The 16985-nt window shown below is 39.6% G+C and overlaps 1 protein-coding gene across 2 annotated transcripts in view; it reads left to right on the top strand.

Annotated features, from left to right (window-relative positions):
- The first annotated feature begins 6583 nt into the window (after window positions 1-6583).
- Window positions 6584-16985, top strand: part of OPHN1 (oligophrenin 1) — a 507400-nt gene continuing 496998 nt past the window's right edge. The window contains exons 1-2 of one of the 2 annotated variants that reach the window (XM_016203882.2): window positions 6584-7249; window positions 7370-7527. In XM_016203882.2, the coding sequence (XP_016059368.1) occupies window positions 7374-7527 (154 nt within the window). In that variant the 5' untranslated portion in view covers window positions 6584-7249; window positions 7370-7373. The other variant, XM_016203883.2, reaches the window with a different exon arrangement.

Genomic DNA, 16985 nt, shown 5'->3' on the forward strand with positions numbered 1-16985 from the left:
TTAGGATCAATTATCTGAAAGCTTCTTCCTGTCTTATCATCCCCAGGGCCAGAAACCTGTTGGAAAATATTTTAGTTGTTTTATTTTACTAGAGTTGTCATTCTAGTAATTGTGTTTTAAAAGTATGCAATGTACTATGTGATACAAGTGAAAATAACCACATATAAAATGATATGCAAATGTATAGTTATTTAATCACATTTATTTAATTATGACTTAGATGTAAAATGAACTAGTATGGAAATCAGAAAGCTTAACTGTTGCCACAATGAGGAGTGGAAACCTCCACTCATGTTATCAAATCAAAACCATTGTATGAAGACTGTACTGGAATGGTGAGTATAGATATCTTTCTGGGAGTTTCAAAATAAACAGCCATGTTTTCATCACCCTTATAAAGTCTCTCTGAATTGAAATAGGTTCTGTATGGATTTTTTTTTTTTTTGAACTGTGAATAACTGGAAATCAAAATGAACACAGAAAATGGCCACATGGAGAAAATCCCCAGGTCCTTACTAATGGACAACTTTGATATGGTCCTGCTGATATAAAAGTGTGATAGAAATAGTGAATCCTATAAATAAAAAAAGTTTGGTAGATAGTTGATCACATAGATTAAAAAAGATCACATTTTTTAAAGCTATAAATTGGTGGCTTTTTTCCATCAACAAACATGAAAAAGGGCCAAGTGAAGAGGGGTTGTAAGTGCAGAGTTGGATGGATAGAGAACTGTGGAAAAGGATTTTCCCTTCCTTCAACCATTTGCCACTTAGAACTCCTAAAATCTTGGCTTAGGCTAAGGAAAGAAACTAGGCCAAGTGCAGTCAAAGCAGAGAATGGGCCAGAGCCATGATTGGGTCTGGGAATGGTGCCAACAGTAGTATAGGATTTAGGCTAAGCTAGAATTAGGGGCAAGGCTAGCAGTGTGATGAGGCTAGGGAGCTGATATGCATTTTGTCTTATGTTCCAAGCAGTGCAAGTATGGCAATTCTAGAGGATTGGGCATATGTAGCATGAATGCCAGATCTGTCAGCTAGCTCTTCAGAGAAGTTCAGCATAAAGCCTTCATTAATACTAAATCTGGGATAATCTCAAATGATTTGCTAAAATTACCAACAAATGATCCTGAACTATTTTTTTCCATATTACAGTACTAAGTACATCCAGTCACATAAACAGTAGGGAATAGGGATTAGATGTTGATGTATTGGACTGGAAAGCATTGTGATGCAATGGCAGAAAAATGGTTCCAGATTCAGTTGTATTTAAACCGCTGGTACATTATTTATTTTCTGGGTGACCTTGGCTAAGTAGCTTAACTTCTCCGAGTTTCAGTTGTTTCATCTCTTAAATCAAAGTGACAATAGAACCTTCCTCACTGATTTGTTGTGTGAAGTAAATGAGAGAATTTATGTAAAGTGTCTGGCTTAAGAGAAGTCATCAACCTATGCTGCCCCCTCTCTCGCCACTTCTCACTCCTACATCCCCTCAAGTGTCTTTTTTTGTTACTGACATCGGCCAGTTAACATCTGAATCTTCTCTACCTTTTTGTGAAAGAGGGACAGTAGCATTTTAGGACAAAGAGCTTTAGGATACTTTATAAGAAGCACTGGGGTTATAAAATATTACTTGTATCATTAAGCTAAAACTCTTTTAAAACACATCTCATAAATTACTGAAACCTAAAAAGTGTCATTTGGAAAATCGCCTTTCATTTCAGGCTCTCAGACCATTTTTAAAAGAACTACTTATATATTTTTTCATATGTGGAGAGGAGTAAATTATTTATAAGTATTGTAAAGAAATATTTTAATGAGGCTACCTGTGGTCCCAGATGGGAGAGATAAAGCTAAAGCTGGCATGTTAAGTCAATATTGGATATTTATTTTGTTTTCTTGGGCAGGTACATTGCCTTTCCTAAGAATCTATAACATCTGGTTTCTTTACTTTCTCTCTTTTTATATATTTCAAGTTGTGAAAGCAATTTCAAATGTATAAGAGGCTGATCTACTTCATTAGGTTAAAGGATTATAGTTCTCATTCCAGCATGAAGAACAGACAGACAGACACATGAAGCTGAGAAGGCCCTATCCTGGATGACCTGAGCTGAACAGTGTCCAGACTTATAGCTGTCCTGCAACTCCACCTTGGAGTAATCCACTAAAATGATTAACTCCAGGATTTCAGTTTCTGGTTCTGAAATTCCAAATGAGAGTATGAGTCTTGTTGCTATGTTGCAGACCTTGTGAGTATTTTCACTGCCCTAAGTTGAGACAGTATATTAACCAGACCGCAAACCAAGCTAGAGATTTTATGTGAGTTGAAATGTAAATTCCTCTGAGCATGGCTTTTTTTTTTTTTTTTTTTTTTCCTATGATGATAATGAACAGGGATCAAGTTGTGTGGTTATGTAAATAATAATGTTTTTTCTAGGAATCTGTGAGCAATCTGACTCCTCTCTGCCTCTGGTGCTGTCCATCAGAACAAGAATAAGATCTGAATTACCTGTATTGCTCCAAGCTCAGTGTTTTTTCCACAGCATCACAGCTGAAATGAGTGATTGCTTAGGAAAGAGATACTGTACTGTCCTTTATCAAGACTGTGGAGGTGCTTGACAGACAAGAAACAGGGGAAATGGCATTTGTCTCCCTGAACATTTTTAAAAATTTATTTTTTTAGAGCAACTTTAGGGTCACAGCAATTGAGAGGGAAGTACAGAGATTTCAAATATACCCCTGCCCTTCACCCATGCATAGATTCCCTCACTATCAACGTTCCCCACCAGAGTGATACAGTTGTTATAGCTGATGAACCTACATTGACACATCATCATCACCCAAAGTCCCTATTTTACTTTAAGGTTCATTCGGTGTTGTACATGCTATGGGTTTTAACAAATGTATAATGACATGTATCCACCATTATAGTATTGTACAGAGTATTTTCATTGCCCTAAAAATCCTCTTGTACTCTACCTATTCATCTCTCTATCCCTGACCCTCACTCCTTGGCTACCACTGCTCTTTTTCTGTCTTCATAGTTTTGTCTTTTCCGGAATATCACATAGTTGGCATCGTACAGTATGTAGCACTTTCAGATTGACATTTTAGCTTCCCCATGTCTTTTCATGTTTTGATAGCTCATTTCCTGCATTGTCTGGATGTACCACAGTTTATTTGTCCATTCATGTAATGAAGGACATCTTGGTTCCTTCCAAGTTTTGGTGATTATGAATAAAGCTGAAATGGAACTGAATTTCCAAACCCTCAACTTCCTTTACTACTATTCCCTAAAAATTATTTGCCTGAAAACCATATATCTTCATATTATTTTTATCTATTTTGTATAAATAATATTTGCAATTATAACTCAATCCAGAAGACTTTATACTTGAAGCCTTATAGTCAAAAGGAAATAAAATAATTCAGTTTCTTTTTTTTTTTTTAACATATCTTTATTGATTTCAGGGAGAGGAAAGGAGGGAGAGAGAGAAAGAAACATCAATGATGAGAGAGTCATTGATCGGCTGCTTAGCCCGCAACCCGGGCATGTGCCCTGACCGGGAATCGAAGCCCGATTTCCTGGATCCTAGGTCGATGCTCAACCCCTGAGCCACGCCCAGCCTGGCCAGTTTCTATTTATGGACATATTTTGTTGCAGAGAAAGTCAATATGGTGATCAATAGAGGACTTTCAAGTATAAATATACTTTATGATAGAACACAAATTCTGTGGGGAAAATGCAATGGACATTTGATTCCAAGGAGGAAAAAGGAACAGTGTAAATTTTCTGAAGGTTAAAGAAAAGTTCACACTTTTGTAGTGCTTTGTGTTTAATGTTTGATGATAAAACTAGTGAAAAATCTTTAAAAATGCACTATAAAAGTTTTAAATTGTTAATATGTATAGTTTGCTAGAAATTACAACTTTTGCAACTATGATGAAAAATATAGATGTCAACCTAAAAATGCATGAGGGAGTACATAGCTTCTCCAAATTCTTTTAGGCCTGGCTGGCATGGCTCAGCAGTTGATCCAGGAGATCGGGATTCGATTCCCAGTCAGGGCACATGCCGCGGTTTTAGGCTTGATTCCCAGTACGGGGTGTGCAGGAGGCAGCCAATCAATGTCTCTCTCATCATTTGTGCTTCTCTCTCTCTCTCTCCCTCTCTCTGAAATCAATAAAGATATATTTAAATAAATAAATAAATTAAATTAAATTAAAATATCAAAATTCTTTTAGGGGTAATGTGAATAAAAAATCGAAGACCCCAGTCCTATTGAACTGTTGTGAGGGTTAGGTATAAAGTGTAGAAAACGTTGAGGATCATGTTCAATTAAGGCAGCTCTTATCTGAAGGACTGAGTTCTAATTTTAACCCTTGTTCTTCTTTGGGATTTGGTCCAGGGTATTTGTTTCCCTCTGCATTTTAGTTTCATTGTCTAGATAAAGGATAACACAGATGACTATAAAACACTTTGAGTATAGGGAGTTAGGTGAGCATAATTGTACCTAACATCAATAACATCAATGATAATGTTCATAGTGATGAAAATATAAGCTCTGTAAATCAAGACATATAGCAGAGGCTCAATAAATACTTTTCAAATTCCTGAATGAATGCTATAGGGACCTTGCTAGAATGAACGGCCCTATACCTATTCATTGGGCACCTTCCCTTAGTACCTGCATTTGGTGCATTTTCCTCATAAAAATAAAAAGTGTAGGAAATAAAGATAAAATGTGATAGAGATAAAAAGAGTAGAAAATAAAATCTTACCCTGGGGTGTGGCTACTTATCGATTTGCAGAAGGTGTTTCTTCATTTACCATACTCTGATACAGTGGAGTGGTTAAGAGCAGTGTGTCTAGAACCAGCCAGGCTAGGCTCAAGCTCAAGTACTGCTACTTAACTACCTGTGTGTCCTTGGGTAATTCACTTAACCTCTCTGACTCAGCTATCTCATCTTTAAATAGGTTCAAAAATAATACTAACCTCATAGGATTGTTTTGAGGATTAGGGAGGTGGGTTATCAGATTATGTAGAAGAATGTACCCCCAAAGATGCCATTTTCTAATCCCAGGAACCTGTGTTACCTTGTATGGCAAAAGAGACTTTACAGATGCGATTAAGTTAAGGATCTTGAGATGGATTGTCCTGGGTTATTTGGTGGGTGAGTCAGTATCACAGTGATGTATTGGGAGAAAGACTTGATCAGCCATTGCTAGCTTTGAAGATGGAAGAAGGGGGCTATTATCGAAGAGAAATGGACAGCTTCTAGGAGCTGGAAAAGGTAAGGATATAGATTTTCCCAATAGCCTCCAGAAAGGAAGACAGTCCTTCTGACATCTTGATTTTGGGTCAGTGAGATCCACTGCTGATTTCTGACTTCCAGAACTGTAGAATAATAAATTTGTGCTGCTTTAAGTAATCAAATTTTTGGTCATTGGTTACAGCAGCAATAAGACACTAATACAGGTAAATTAGCCATTATTACTGTATTTACAACCCCTTCACTTCTGGCTTTTCTAAACTTTCTTCACAGGACAATGTAATCTTAAACACTTCTCCAAAATCAAAACAGATCTTTTTGCCCATGTACACACTATTTTCCAGCTCCTAGCTACTCTTAATCTCAAGGCAGCCATCTGTTAAGAGTAGCCCCTGTTTGCCCAGAGGGAATGACTCAGATGATTGAGCATTGTCCCATGCACTGAAAGGTTTTGGGTTCGATTCCTGGTCAGGGCACATATCCAGGTTGCAAGTTCAATTCCAGTCTGGCTGCCTACACAAGGCAACTGATGGATGTTTCTCACATTGATGTTTCTCTCTCTCTCTCTCTGTGTGTCTCTCTCTCTAAACATGTCCTCAGCTGAAGATTTAAAAAAAAAAAAAAAGAGTATTTCCTGTTCTCCTGCAATGAACAATGGACAAGTGGCCTCCTAGGTAAGATGCAAGGCAATTTATATTTATAACATCCTCTTCTTAGGTTTTCCACTTACACATGGAAAATCATGTGCTTTAATCAATGGCCTATGCAATGAGTTGGGTCATAAAAACCATGCTCTGAGGTCCTATTCAGTAAAAAGTGAACTCCTAATTATAGCCTCTTATTATTATTATTATTATTTTGGCAGGGGATCCTGAGCTTAACATAGAGGTCCTGCAGGTCGAAGGCCCATGGGAATTAGAGCAGTAGGACCAGGAGAAAGGGGAAAGGGTAGAGAAAAAGAAGTTGGTAGGTTGGAGGGAGGCTGGAAGGAAAACAAATAATCCAGCCAAATAATGGTAAATGAGAGATGGCCTTCCACAATATCCTCCTGGGCTCTGCTTCAGTTTCTGAAACTTTCCACTTAAGACTCCACTGGGACACACCTGTCCCTGGAGGCTGGGCCGGGCCTGTGAGCCTGGGGCAGGCTTGGAATGCCTTTCTGGGAGAGCGGCCGCCCACGCGGGGTGGTCAGGGGATTGCAGGGAGGAGTCACGGGGCATGAAGCAGAAAGACTACATCTCCCAGGTCGCCACGCTTTCCAGCTGGAGACCTAGGGCACTGACTGTTCCTCAGTTTCCGTAGGGAAGCGGCGGGCCACCGCTGCTATTGTGTGTCGCTGTCTCCCCCTCCTCTTCCCGCTCGGAAGTCTGTGGAGGAAGGCTACGTTTCTTTGCCGCCTTGGCTAAACCCCTCCGGCGCGTAACTGGACAGTAGGCCGACTCCCTAGGACCAGGAAAAACTCCTGGGAGCTGGAGGACTCCGGTAACAAGACCCTAGGGGGCAAAGAAGACAGTTGAAGAAGGAGCAGGAGTGCTCCCGCTCGGTACTAGGGCTTCGCTGGACTGGGGACTAGAGACGCTGGCTTTAAGTACGGAGAGAGGAGAGTGCAATCAGGGTTGCTTGCGGAGTTCAGCAAAGGAAATCTGCTAGCTCGGAAGCTAGGAGCCGCGAGGAGCCGCGAGGAGAGAGGAGAGGAGGCTTCCATCCTTAGCTCCCGCCCCCCGCCTACACCACGGGCTGGCTGAAGTGTCATGTTTGCAATTGCTTAGAAGGATCCGGCCAGTCTCCGGAGGCGAGCCGGCTGCGGTTTCTGCTGCCTGTGTGGGGAGGTGATGCCTAGGGGGTATGCTGATTACTAGGCAGCACCCCACCGGAATCCGATTGCACTAGTTAGCTCACGCAGTCACCTGAAGCAATCCTCCTGTCGCCCGTTTCCGGTACAGACCAGCCAGCTCTCCCCGGGAATCTCATCGGAACAGGTACCTGTCCTCCAAAGGGAGGGAGGCTGCGAGCAATTCATCCCATCAACTCGCCCTACTGTGCCACTGATGCTCTTGGTCTTTGTATCTTTCTTTTCTCCTCCCATCCTCTGCCATCAGAACCATGGGGCATCCTCCTCTGGAATTCAGAGACTGCTACCTGGACAGCCCCAATTTCCGGGAGAGGCTCAAGTGTTATGAGCAGGAGCTGGAGAGGACCAATAAATTCATCAAAGACGTGATCAAAGACGGCAACGCGCTTATCAGCACAATGAGAAGTAAGTGGAAGGCTTCCGGGATGAGGTGTTTCCTTAATCCCATGGCTCTGGCCTTTAACACTTTTCTCACTGCAGGGGGAAGGGAGGATTTAGATCACTGGGCTTTTGCCTTTAGTGGCCTTGACCTTGTAAGACAGGATCTATAGCTGTGCCAGGGACTCTTTTGCTCTGCAACTGTCATGGCACATTGTTGTTCCAAAGGGACAATCGGCCTGTACTGTCAAACATGTTTAGCACTCATGCCTACCGCAAGGGGACATCCAACCTGACCATGTAACTGCTAGCACCTCCTAAAGAATTGGAAATTAAGGTCAGCAGCGGAGTAGTGGTTTTGTCCTGGTCTGTAGTTGCTACAGATAAATGTGGGGGCAGTAAAACATTCCCCATGGCAAGTTATTTTCTAAGGAAAGCACCTTTGTCCCAGTGATTTTTTTTCTTTAAGTTACTGAGCTATGGTTTTAGTTGTCAGTCTAAGCTCAGAATTACTGGATGGCCTTGCATGCCACTGAATTATGCTTGAGTGTGGGACAAAGACATGCCTGTTCCCTGGCACAAGGAGCCTAGCCCCCAGGGAGCAAATTACAGGGCTAGGGTTGGGAGCCATAGGACTTGAGGGACCTCACCTAGCTTGGCTTTTCTGGTCACAGCTGATAGCTGTGGGACTCTTCCCCTGCCCCCCCCCCCCCCAGTATGTGAAGTTTTTATTTCTGATAGTTGGCAGAAGGCTTGGAGTAAGATAAAGAATAATAAATATCCCCAAACAAGAATGCAGGCAAACCAACCCTTTGTGCCGAAATATATACCCAGAAGAATGGATAGTAATGATTGGGTAGAGTGATAATTATTCATTTGTTTTCTTGGCTGAAAGATGATTGTGAAAAATAAAATCGGACTCACCGGCAAAAATGTCCTGTATGCTTATAACTTTGTTCTGAGTGGATTTATCCCAAACGTACTGTGTCTAGGTCCAGCGTGGGGACCTTCCTAAGGTAGATGCAACCTACCAAGAGCAGGGAGGGAGAAAGGCTTGGAGCATCAGTGCAGTGGTAACTACTACCAGCTGGTATTTGTTGTGTAGCTCTTTGAATTTGCCCCTTGGAGTCTATGCTTTCCTGGCACGTGCTCTCTGCCTGCTTAAGTCAGAATATATAAATTGTCTAAGTGCCAGCCTGTCATTTGATTGAATTTACTCATTTAATGGTTTGTCCTGTTGTGGCAGCACCTTAAAGATGGGGTATTTGATGTTGATTCTTAGAGACTTATAGACCAGGCTTTGGGGTGTTTTGCTACTAAAGAGTTCATTTAGAGGTTCAAGATATGCAGGTTGTGCCACAAAAGTAGTTAGAAAGGTGATGGTTCACCAAACGGAAAAGGGGAGAACGTTCGGGTTTTGCTTTTATTTATTATAGTAAACTGCTTGGTACAGTATCCACAGTCAAGTGAAGCTCCTCACAAGCCCCAGGAAGGAAGTGGCTTTGTGAAGCCTATGGTAAGTTGAAAGTGTTTCTGCTAAAAAAAATGACCTGCTAAGGCACATCAGAGAGATTAAGATTCATGAGAAAAAATAAACAGTTCAATGAAACATTTGAGGAAGGGCAAAAGTTTAGTAAGCTAGGGGCAAGTATTGTTTTTTTTTCTTTCCTATTCTGAGACTAAGCCTGGTAAGAGTCAACAATTATGCAGGCCTAGACTTTTGAATATGTGCAAAAGATCCAAGAACTATTTTGGCCCAGGGGCCTTCTTGATGTTTATGGTGGTTCTCTGTTTCTGAGTATGCATAGAAAGCCCAAAATAAGACAAGTAGAAAATAAAACTCAGCAGCTAACCCATACTCCATTTCTTTCCTTTAAGTTGCATGATTCTAAAAATGTGATTAGCAAGAGGCAAAGGTGAGATGTATTTCAGTGTGTTGACCGCATAATGTTTATACTCCCACTCTGCTTCCTCATGCTGTGCTAGCTGGGTGAGGGGTTGAGAGTAAGTGGGGTGGGAGGAAAACAAATGTAGACTCTTGCTTTGTGTGGAGGAGAAAGGAGAAGAGAATATTGGTAACTAGATTTCTAAGACTTGGGTTACCATCTGGGCTTCACTATCTTGGTATAAGATGGCACAAATCACTTCATCTGTAAAGTGGGGGTAATTATGCCCACCTTACAGGGTTGTTGTAAGGATCAAAGAAGGTAATGGATTATGAAAGTGCTTTGCAAATGGAAGCAGCTGAACATTGTAAGTTGTTCATAATACATCTTCAGTTTAATAATATATCTGCTGGTGATGGTGTACTTGTCAAGAGGTTTCTGAAGGGAAATGCATCAGCAGACATAGGAACAAATTTTTTGTTATTTTGTTGGAAAAATGATAACACTCTCTACATTGGCATGTCTCAACAGGTCATTTTGTATTCACGTATGTGGATTCATTTTGGCATTTGGAGTCTGGCATTAAAAGTCTTAAAATAGTCCTCGCCTGTTTTGCTCAGTGGTTAGAATGTGGGCCCTCGGACTGAAGGGTCTCCTGTTCAGTCCCAGTCAAGGGCATGCTCCTCTGTTGCAGGTGTAATCCCTGGCCCCTGGTCAGGTCGTGTGTGGGAGGCAACCAGTGTGTCTCCCACATTGATGCTTCTCTCTCTCTCTCTCTCTCCCCCTCTCTCCCTCTCCCTCTCTCCCTCTCTCTCTCTCTCTTTCTCTCTTTCTCTCTGAAAAGCAATGGAAAAGATATCCTAGGTTGAGGATAAAAAACAAACAAACAAAAGTCAGGAAAACGATTGACACCTTATTTATTTAACTTATGAAGTTGACCACTGAATCAAATGGCTAGTGTTTCTAGGAATTAATGAATCAGGGTACATCCTGCTGCAAACCCCCACTGCAGTTTTTGTGTCAGTTGATAGCCTAGGTGTGACTTGATTCTTACGTTTATCCTGCTTGTGTCTGATTTTGTACAGAGCTTTAGATGAGGTTTTAGTCACAACTTTGTGATGCTTAATTTATTAAATGTAGGTCCTGTTTGAATATTTAGATTTGCTTAAATATGTGCTCAGAGGTATTTGATCTTATTAATGATATTCAACATGTTTCCCTTGGGGAAATGGTGGATTCCTCCCCTTTAAATTTGATCCATTTATAATTGTTGCAGTACAAGATGAAGATTATAACTTAAAGTAATGAAAATAAAAACACCACCACTCTGAAGGTGAATAATATTGCATGTTTTTCTGTTTGTTCTTTGTTTTTATATTGGCAATTTTGTTCCCTGATGTGGTTTGAATATTTTCTAAGTGCTCAGTCTAAGCATTATACAGAACAAGTGTGGTATGGCTATTGCTCACATCCCAATGGAACATGACACACCTTATAAGTGTTATACATAGTTCAATGAATACATAGCATTCATTCAGTAAATATTTGTGCACATATTGTTCTCAGGGCTGTCACAGATGTGTCAGAGTGAGTCACAAATGGATCCTGTCCTCAAGGAGTTCCCAGACAAGATATAGGTAGAGATATAGGTAGTATTATATAAGGTAGTAAATATTGATCAGAGCCATAAGAGTGGGACAGGTGGATACCATGGTGTGTGACATCAGAGGGAGAGCTCATTTCCCAATGGGAGGATAAGGAAAAACAAAGGAGGAAAGAGCATTGGAATTGGGGAGAATTAATAGCACTTACCACTTGTTTAGCTGTTCCCACGTTCCAGGCGTTAACATCCTGCAACCCTTAAGAGGTAAGGATTATTATTCTCATTTTATAGATGAGAAAACTGACATTTAGAGGCCTTAAGTAACTTTCTCAACTAATAAGGGCAAGAGTCTGAATTAGAACCTAGAACTGACTCTAAAGGCCCTGCTTATTTTACTGCATTGCACTGTATTCAGGACAGGGCATTTATTGTAGTAGTAATGATACAGAATGTAAAGGGACAGCAAATAATTCAAGTCATCTGGAATATGAGGCACAGGAAAGGAAGTTTGGGAGATAAGGTTGGAATAGAGGTTGAGGTCTTGACCATGCAGGAACTGTTAAATACTTGAGACTTAAAAATTAAACTTATTGGAGTGACATTGGTTAATAAGATTATATAGGTTTCAAGTGTACATTTCTATGATGCCTGATCTGTATACTGCATTATGTGTTCACCACCCAAAGTTAAATCTCCTTCTGTCACCATATATTTGATGCCTTTTACCCTTTACTACCCCACCACCACCCTTCCCTCTGGTAACCACCGTACTGTTGTCTGTATCTATGATTTTTGTTTGTTTTTTTTTGCTTGTTGACTTGTTACTTTCAGTTTTATATCCCACACATAAGTGAAATCATATGGTTCTTAACTTTTTCAGTCTGGCTTATTTCACTTAGCATGATATTCTCAAGATCCATCCATGTTGTTGCAAATGGCAGTATTTCATCTTTTCTTATGGATGAGTAGTATTCCATTGTATATATGTACCACATCTTCTTTATCCAATCATCTATTGAGGGACACTTCAGTAGTTTCCATGTCTTAGCCACCATGAATAATGCAGCAATTAACTTTTCTTCATAGGCAGAGAGTACTAAAAACATTTTTGGTGGGAGAGACGCATGGCTTGAGCTGTATTTTATGAAGATTCGTCAGATAGTGATGGGTAAGGTGTTAGCAATTCCACACAAATATTTGTGACTTTTCAGCAGTTAATTGGCAGCTTTAAATATCCTTTGATGTAGCTCAGGGGTCAGCAAACCTCTTCTATAAAGGGTCATATTTAGGCTTTGAGGACCATGCAGTCACTGTGGCAATTAATTAATTGCCATTGTCATGAGAAAGCAGCTGTAGATAATATGTATATGAAATGAGAGTGGCTGTGTTGTAATAAAACTTTATTGATATTGAAATATGAATTTCACATAACTTTTACATGTCACAAAATATTATTCTTTCTTTGAATTTTTCAACTGTTTAAAAATATGAAAACCATTGTCAACTCAGCTAGGGGACATACAAAAATAGGTGGTGGGCTGGGTTCTTCTCACTGGTCATAGTTTGTGGACCTCTGATATAACTAGTTAACCTAAAAAAAAAAAAACCTAAGTGGATTTTTATGGATAAGACAGTGAATAAAGCTATTGGGAGAATATTTCACATTTTCCATCAACTAGTTTTACTTTGGTGTGCTGTTAATTATGCTTGCTCTGGATTCAGAGATCACAAGCTCATATGCTGTGAGAGGCCAAGGAGAAATTAGAAAAATATGAAGCTGTTGGAAGTGGGTTAATAGGATTGGAGTGATTGGGGTAAAAGACGGCAGCCTCACCCCATTCAAAAGGTCTTTACTTAACTTTTTTTAAAAAATGTGCTAGCTAAATAAAATATATTCACTGCCTACATTCAATTAGGTTGCAACTCCTGAGCTAGATGATCTAGCTGTATCATTCTGTGAGTCTTAGATTCTAATTGGTTGGGAAAGTGGAAGGTGACAGTGTACAGATAGAGATTTCTCTGTGGAAGTACCACTGAACACTGTTTGCAAATGATAAAGGTGGAAGGATGATATAATGGGGGGAAAATCCTAGAAATGATGTCCAGATACCTGGGTACAGTGCTAGTTCTGCTTCTAATGGAACCTGTGACTTTGGTAAGTTATTTTACTGGGGCGCTAACTTTGCAACTTTATAAAGGTGGTAGTTAGAGGATCTATAGGCTCACATTCAGCTCTAACATTCCATAACTTTTTTTTTTTTTTTAAACTTCACCGGAGGATATGTTTTTACTGACTTAGAGAGAGAAGGAGGTGAGGGAGAGAGGGAAATAGAGAAACATCAATGTGAGGGAGAAACAGCGATCGGTTGCTTCCCATACATACCCCGTCCAGGGATTGAACCCACGGTCTAGGTATGTGCCCTGACAGGGAATGGAACCTGCCACATTTTGGTGTATGGGATGATGCTCCAATCACCTGAGCTACCATGACTTTTTAAAAATTGCATTTTATATTGTATTTTAATCAATTGGGAAATGAATAACTAACCCAATTGTAGCTTCTAACTTTATGCCTACACAAATTTTCATATTATTTTAGTGTTCATGATAGTATTTAATTAAAGAAAAATTTAAAAAAATTAAGTAACTTTCAAAAACCAAGGATAACATATCTTATGTGTGTGTATGTTTGTATCTATAAAAGAGATAGCAGAAAAAAGAATTACTTCACTAAACCCACATGTATATATACAACCATACATACATAGGCTGTCTTGTACTAATGAAAACATATAAAAGAATATAAAAAGATACATTCTGTATTAAAAATATAAAGTTGATAAAATTCAAATAATATAATTGGTGTAACTTTTACAACCTACTCTTAAATTTTTATAAAAATGTCACTTTCTTTTTTTTAAAAAATATATCTTTATTGATTTCAGAGAGAGGAAAGGAGAAGGAGAGAGAGAGACAGAAACATCAATGATGAGAGAGAGTCATTGATTGGCTGCCCCCTCCACGACCCCTACTGGGGATTGAGCTTGAAACCCGGGCATATACCCTGACCAGGAATCGAACCGTGACCTCCTGGTTCATGGGTGGACGCTCAACCACTGAGCCATGCAGGCTGGGCAAAAATGTCACTTTCTTTCATGTCATACTTTTAAAAACACAAGCGTTTTAGATGTTTAGGTGACCTTTTGGATTGCCTGTTTAGCTCTTGCTTTGATACCTAGGGCATCTATCTGGTAAGTAATTGGTTTCCTGGAAGGATGGGTTGATTCCATCTTTGAAGTACATTTGATACTGAATATACTTAGTGGAGTTATCTTTAGCTTGACACAGAGAGAACCTGGGTGTTGGTTCCAACCCTGCCACTAGCTAGCTAGCTATGTAACATTGAATAAGCCTCTAGTTTCATCAGCCGGAGTTCTCTCATTTGTAAAATTAGAGGTTTGTTCAGTGAGCTTCAGGGTTCTGCCTGGCATTACCATTCTGTTTTCTGGGCTGTTAACTGTCTTGCTCAGATAGTTAGAGCAACCTAAATTGATTCTATCATAAAATTTAGAGCCAATTTGTTTTTAATCTGGGAGAGTGGGCAAAAGGAAAATCTAACTGATATGTCCAACATGAGCAGATGACTTGAATTGTGCTAGCTTATCTGATTATCCTCTTGAATACATCTTGACAGGTGCCCTTCAATTCTGTCTTTGAATTCTGTCCTGAATAACTCTATAGTGAGGGAAACCAAAGCTTTTAATCCCTTTGGGGTGGGTATAGTACCATGGTGTGCAGGGAAGAGTTGGTTATGTGATATACATTCTCAGTCAGCAGACATCTTGACATTATCCCAATGATATTCGATCAGTGCCTTGGAGCACATGGAGTTATTTTAGATATCCTCCAGAGTAACTCAGATCAATGTAATGAGTATGTCTTATGGTACTGCTGTTAGTAGATATGAAGCAATGTCAAATGGAATTTGGTGGAGACTATATTGTCATGTTCATTGAAGGTCCTCTGGAGACCAGATTCCAAAGTAGCTGGACTGGGAGGAATCCTTTGGGAACTAGGGTGGAAAAGCGAATCAAACTACCCTTTCAGTGTGACCATTTATAAGAAGCTGTTTTATTTTTGTTTGTTTGTTTTTTAAGGGATGGGGATAGTGTTGGGGTAGAGTAGGGAAGATTATGGCTTGACCTGCTTGTTAAGAAAAGTTTTTCAGAGTTAAGAGTGATGAAGGAAAATTACTTTGCTCCTTCATTTTTATAGCCTCATTTTAAAAGCATAGCCAAAATCTTTTTGTTTAATCTGGCATCTGTTTTTCTAATCAGTTACCACAGAAATTTCCTAAAAGCCCATGAGAATCTGAAAAGATAGATATTTTTTCAGGGGAGTACTCTGGAAATCTTGAGCTGAGTTTTTGTGTGTGGGGTGAATGGCCCTCATGATGTCTTATCTGGCTTGCATCAAGTGCTAAAGACTTGCATATGGTAAAAGCAATTCAATAAGGTTTTACTAAGCACCTACTTAAATGTCAAGCACTATCCTAAAATTGAGAATATAATGGTGAATAAGATTGCTATAGGCTCTGACTTATTGGAGCATACATTAAACATTTGATTACCCACTTAAATACTTAATTACAATTGTGAGAAGAGCTATGAAGAAGTTGAGTATATGATATATATTCTATCACATGCTACAGAGTGGGGCTTTGTGGGGATAAAAAGGAGCTAGACCATGGGGATGTAACTGTCCTTAGGGGAAAAGAATAAACTGAGGAGTAAGAGTTCCTGTTGAAGCTCCCAGTTTTACTGTCTTGGTAGTTAATGACCCTGGTAATGAGCAATACTTTTAAAGTGAATAAAGATTTTCTCAGAAACAGACAGGGTGTAGTATATATCATGGGATCTCTGGGGTAAACCTAAAGTACCTACTACTTCCTTCTTCTTTTATAAGTGTATTAAAAATGTTTTTTTTTTTTTTTTTTTTTTTTTAGATAGGTAACACATGAACATGGTACAAAGTTCAAAAGGTACAAAAGGGTAGATCTTTTCCTCCTCCTATGTTTAGTTCCCTAGTTCTCCACCTTAGAGGCAACAAGTGGCAACTGTTTGTTTATCCTTAAAAAGACTATCCCAGTGCTTCTTTCAACTTCTACTTTCTCAGGATTATGTTCCATTGTAGGCAAATTCCCAGCCACACTGCAACAAGATTTCTTTAAGATTGTACTTGAAGGGAATGGCAGACTAAAGATCTCAGAAAATCATCTCCTCCATAAAAGCAAAAAACAAACAAACAAAGAAAACCCTCAACCAAACAAACAAAAAAACCAACACACACACACCAAATTAAAAAATAAAACAAAAAACAACACTGCCAAAAATTGTCACAATCAACTTTTTCAGAACTTTTGAAATTAGCCAAAAGGCATACAGTAATCTGAAGAGTATTTCTTGATGAAAACATGTTGAACTTCTGAAGCAGCAGAGATTTTTGGCATTTTAACTTACCCCGCCTCCCATTCCATTCTCTAGACCTTTGTGGTAGCGTTGATAACCAACTTCATAACTACAGTAGCTGTGGAAACCAGCAGCCTTTCAGCACCTGAGGGGGACGACTCAGTTTGTGCCTCCTCAAAAAATCACATAATCACAGAACTCACATGCCCCCAGTCTTGTCATTATTTAACCTGTTTCAAAGTTACCTAGAAAAGCCCCAGTCATAAGATTTCTCAGTATGTCACCTGACTTGGAGTTAGCTCATTGGGAAAAGTTCTTTCCTCAGTTTAACATTATAGTTTCCTGAGGCTATAATACTAGTCAGGAGAAGAAAGAGCCTGGCCCAAAACATAAAAGGAATAAATTGGGTATGAGGTATTCATAGGGGGCTTTGAAAAGCTCTGACATATTTCTGGGGATCTAGAGGGCTGTGTGCAGACTCAGGGCTATGCATGTTCCTAGAAAAGACCTGAGAAGACCCCAGTTTCT

This window comes from Miniopterus natalensis, chromosome X, assembly GCF_054644295.1.
Source record: "Miniopterus natalensis isolate mMinNat1 chromosome X, mMinNat1.hap1, whole genome shotgun sequence".
Classification (NCBI taxonomy): Eukaryota; Metazoa; Chordata; class Mammalia; order Chiroptera; family Miniopteridae; genus Miniopterus; species Miniopterus natalensis.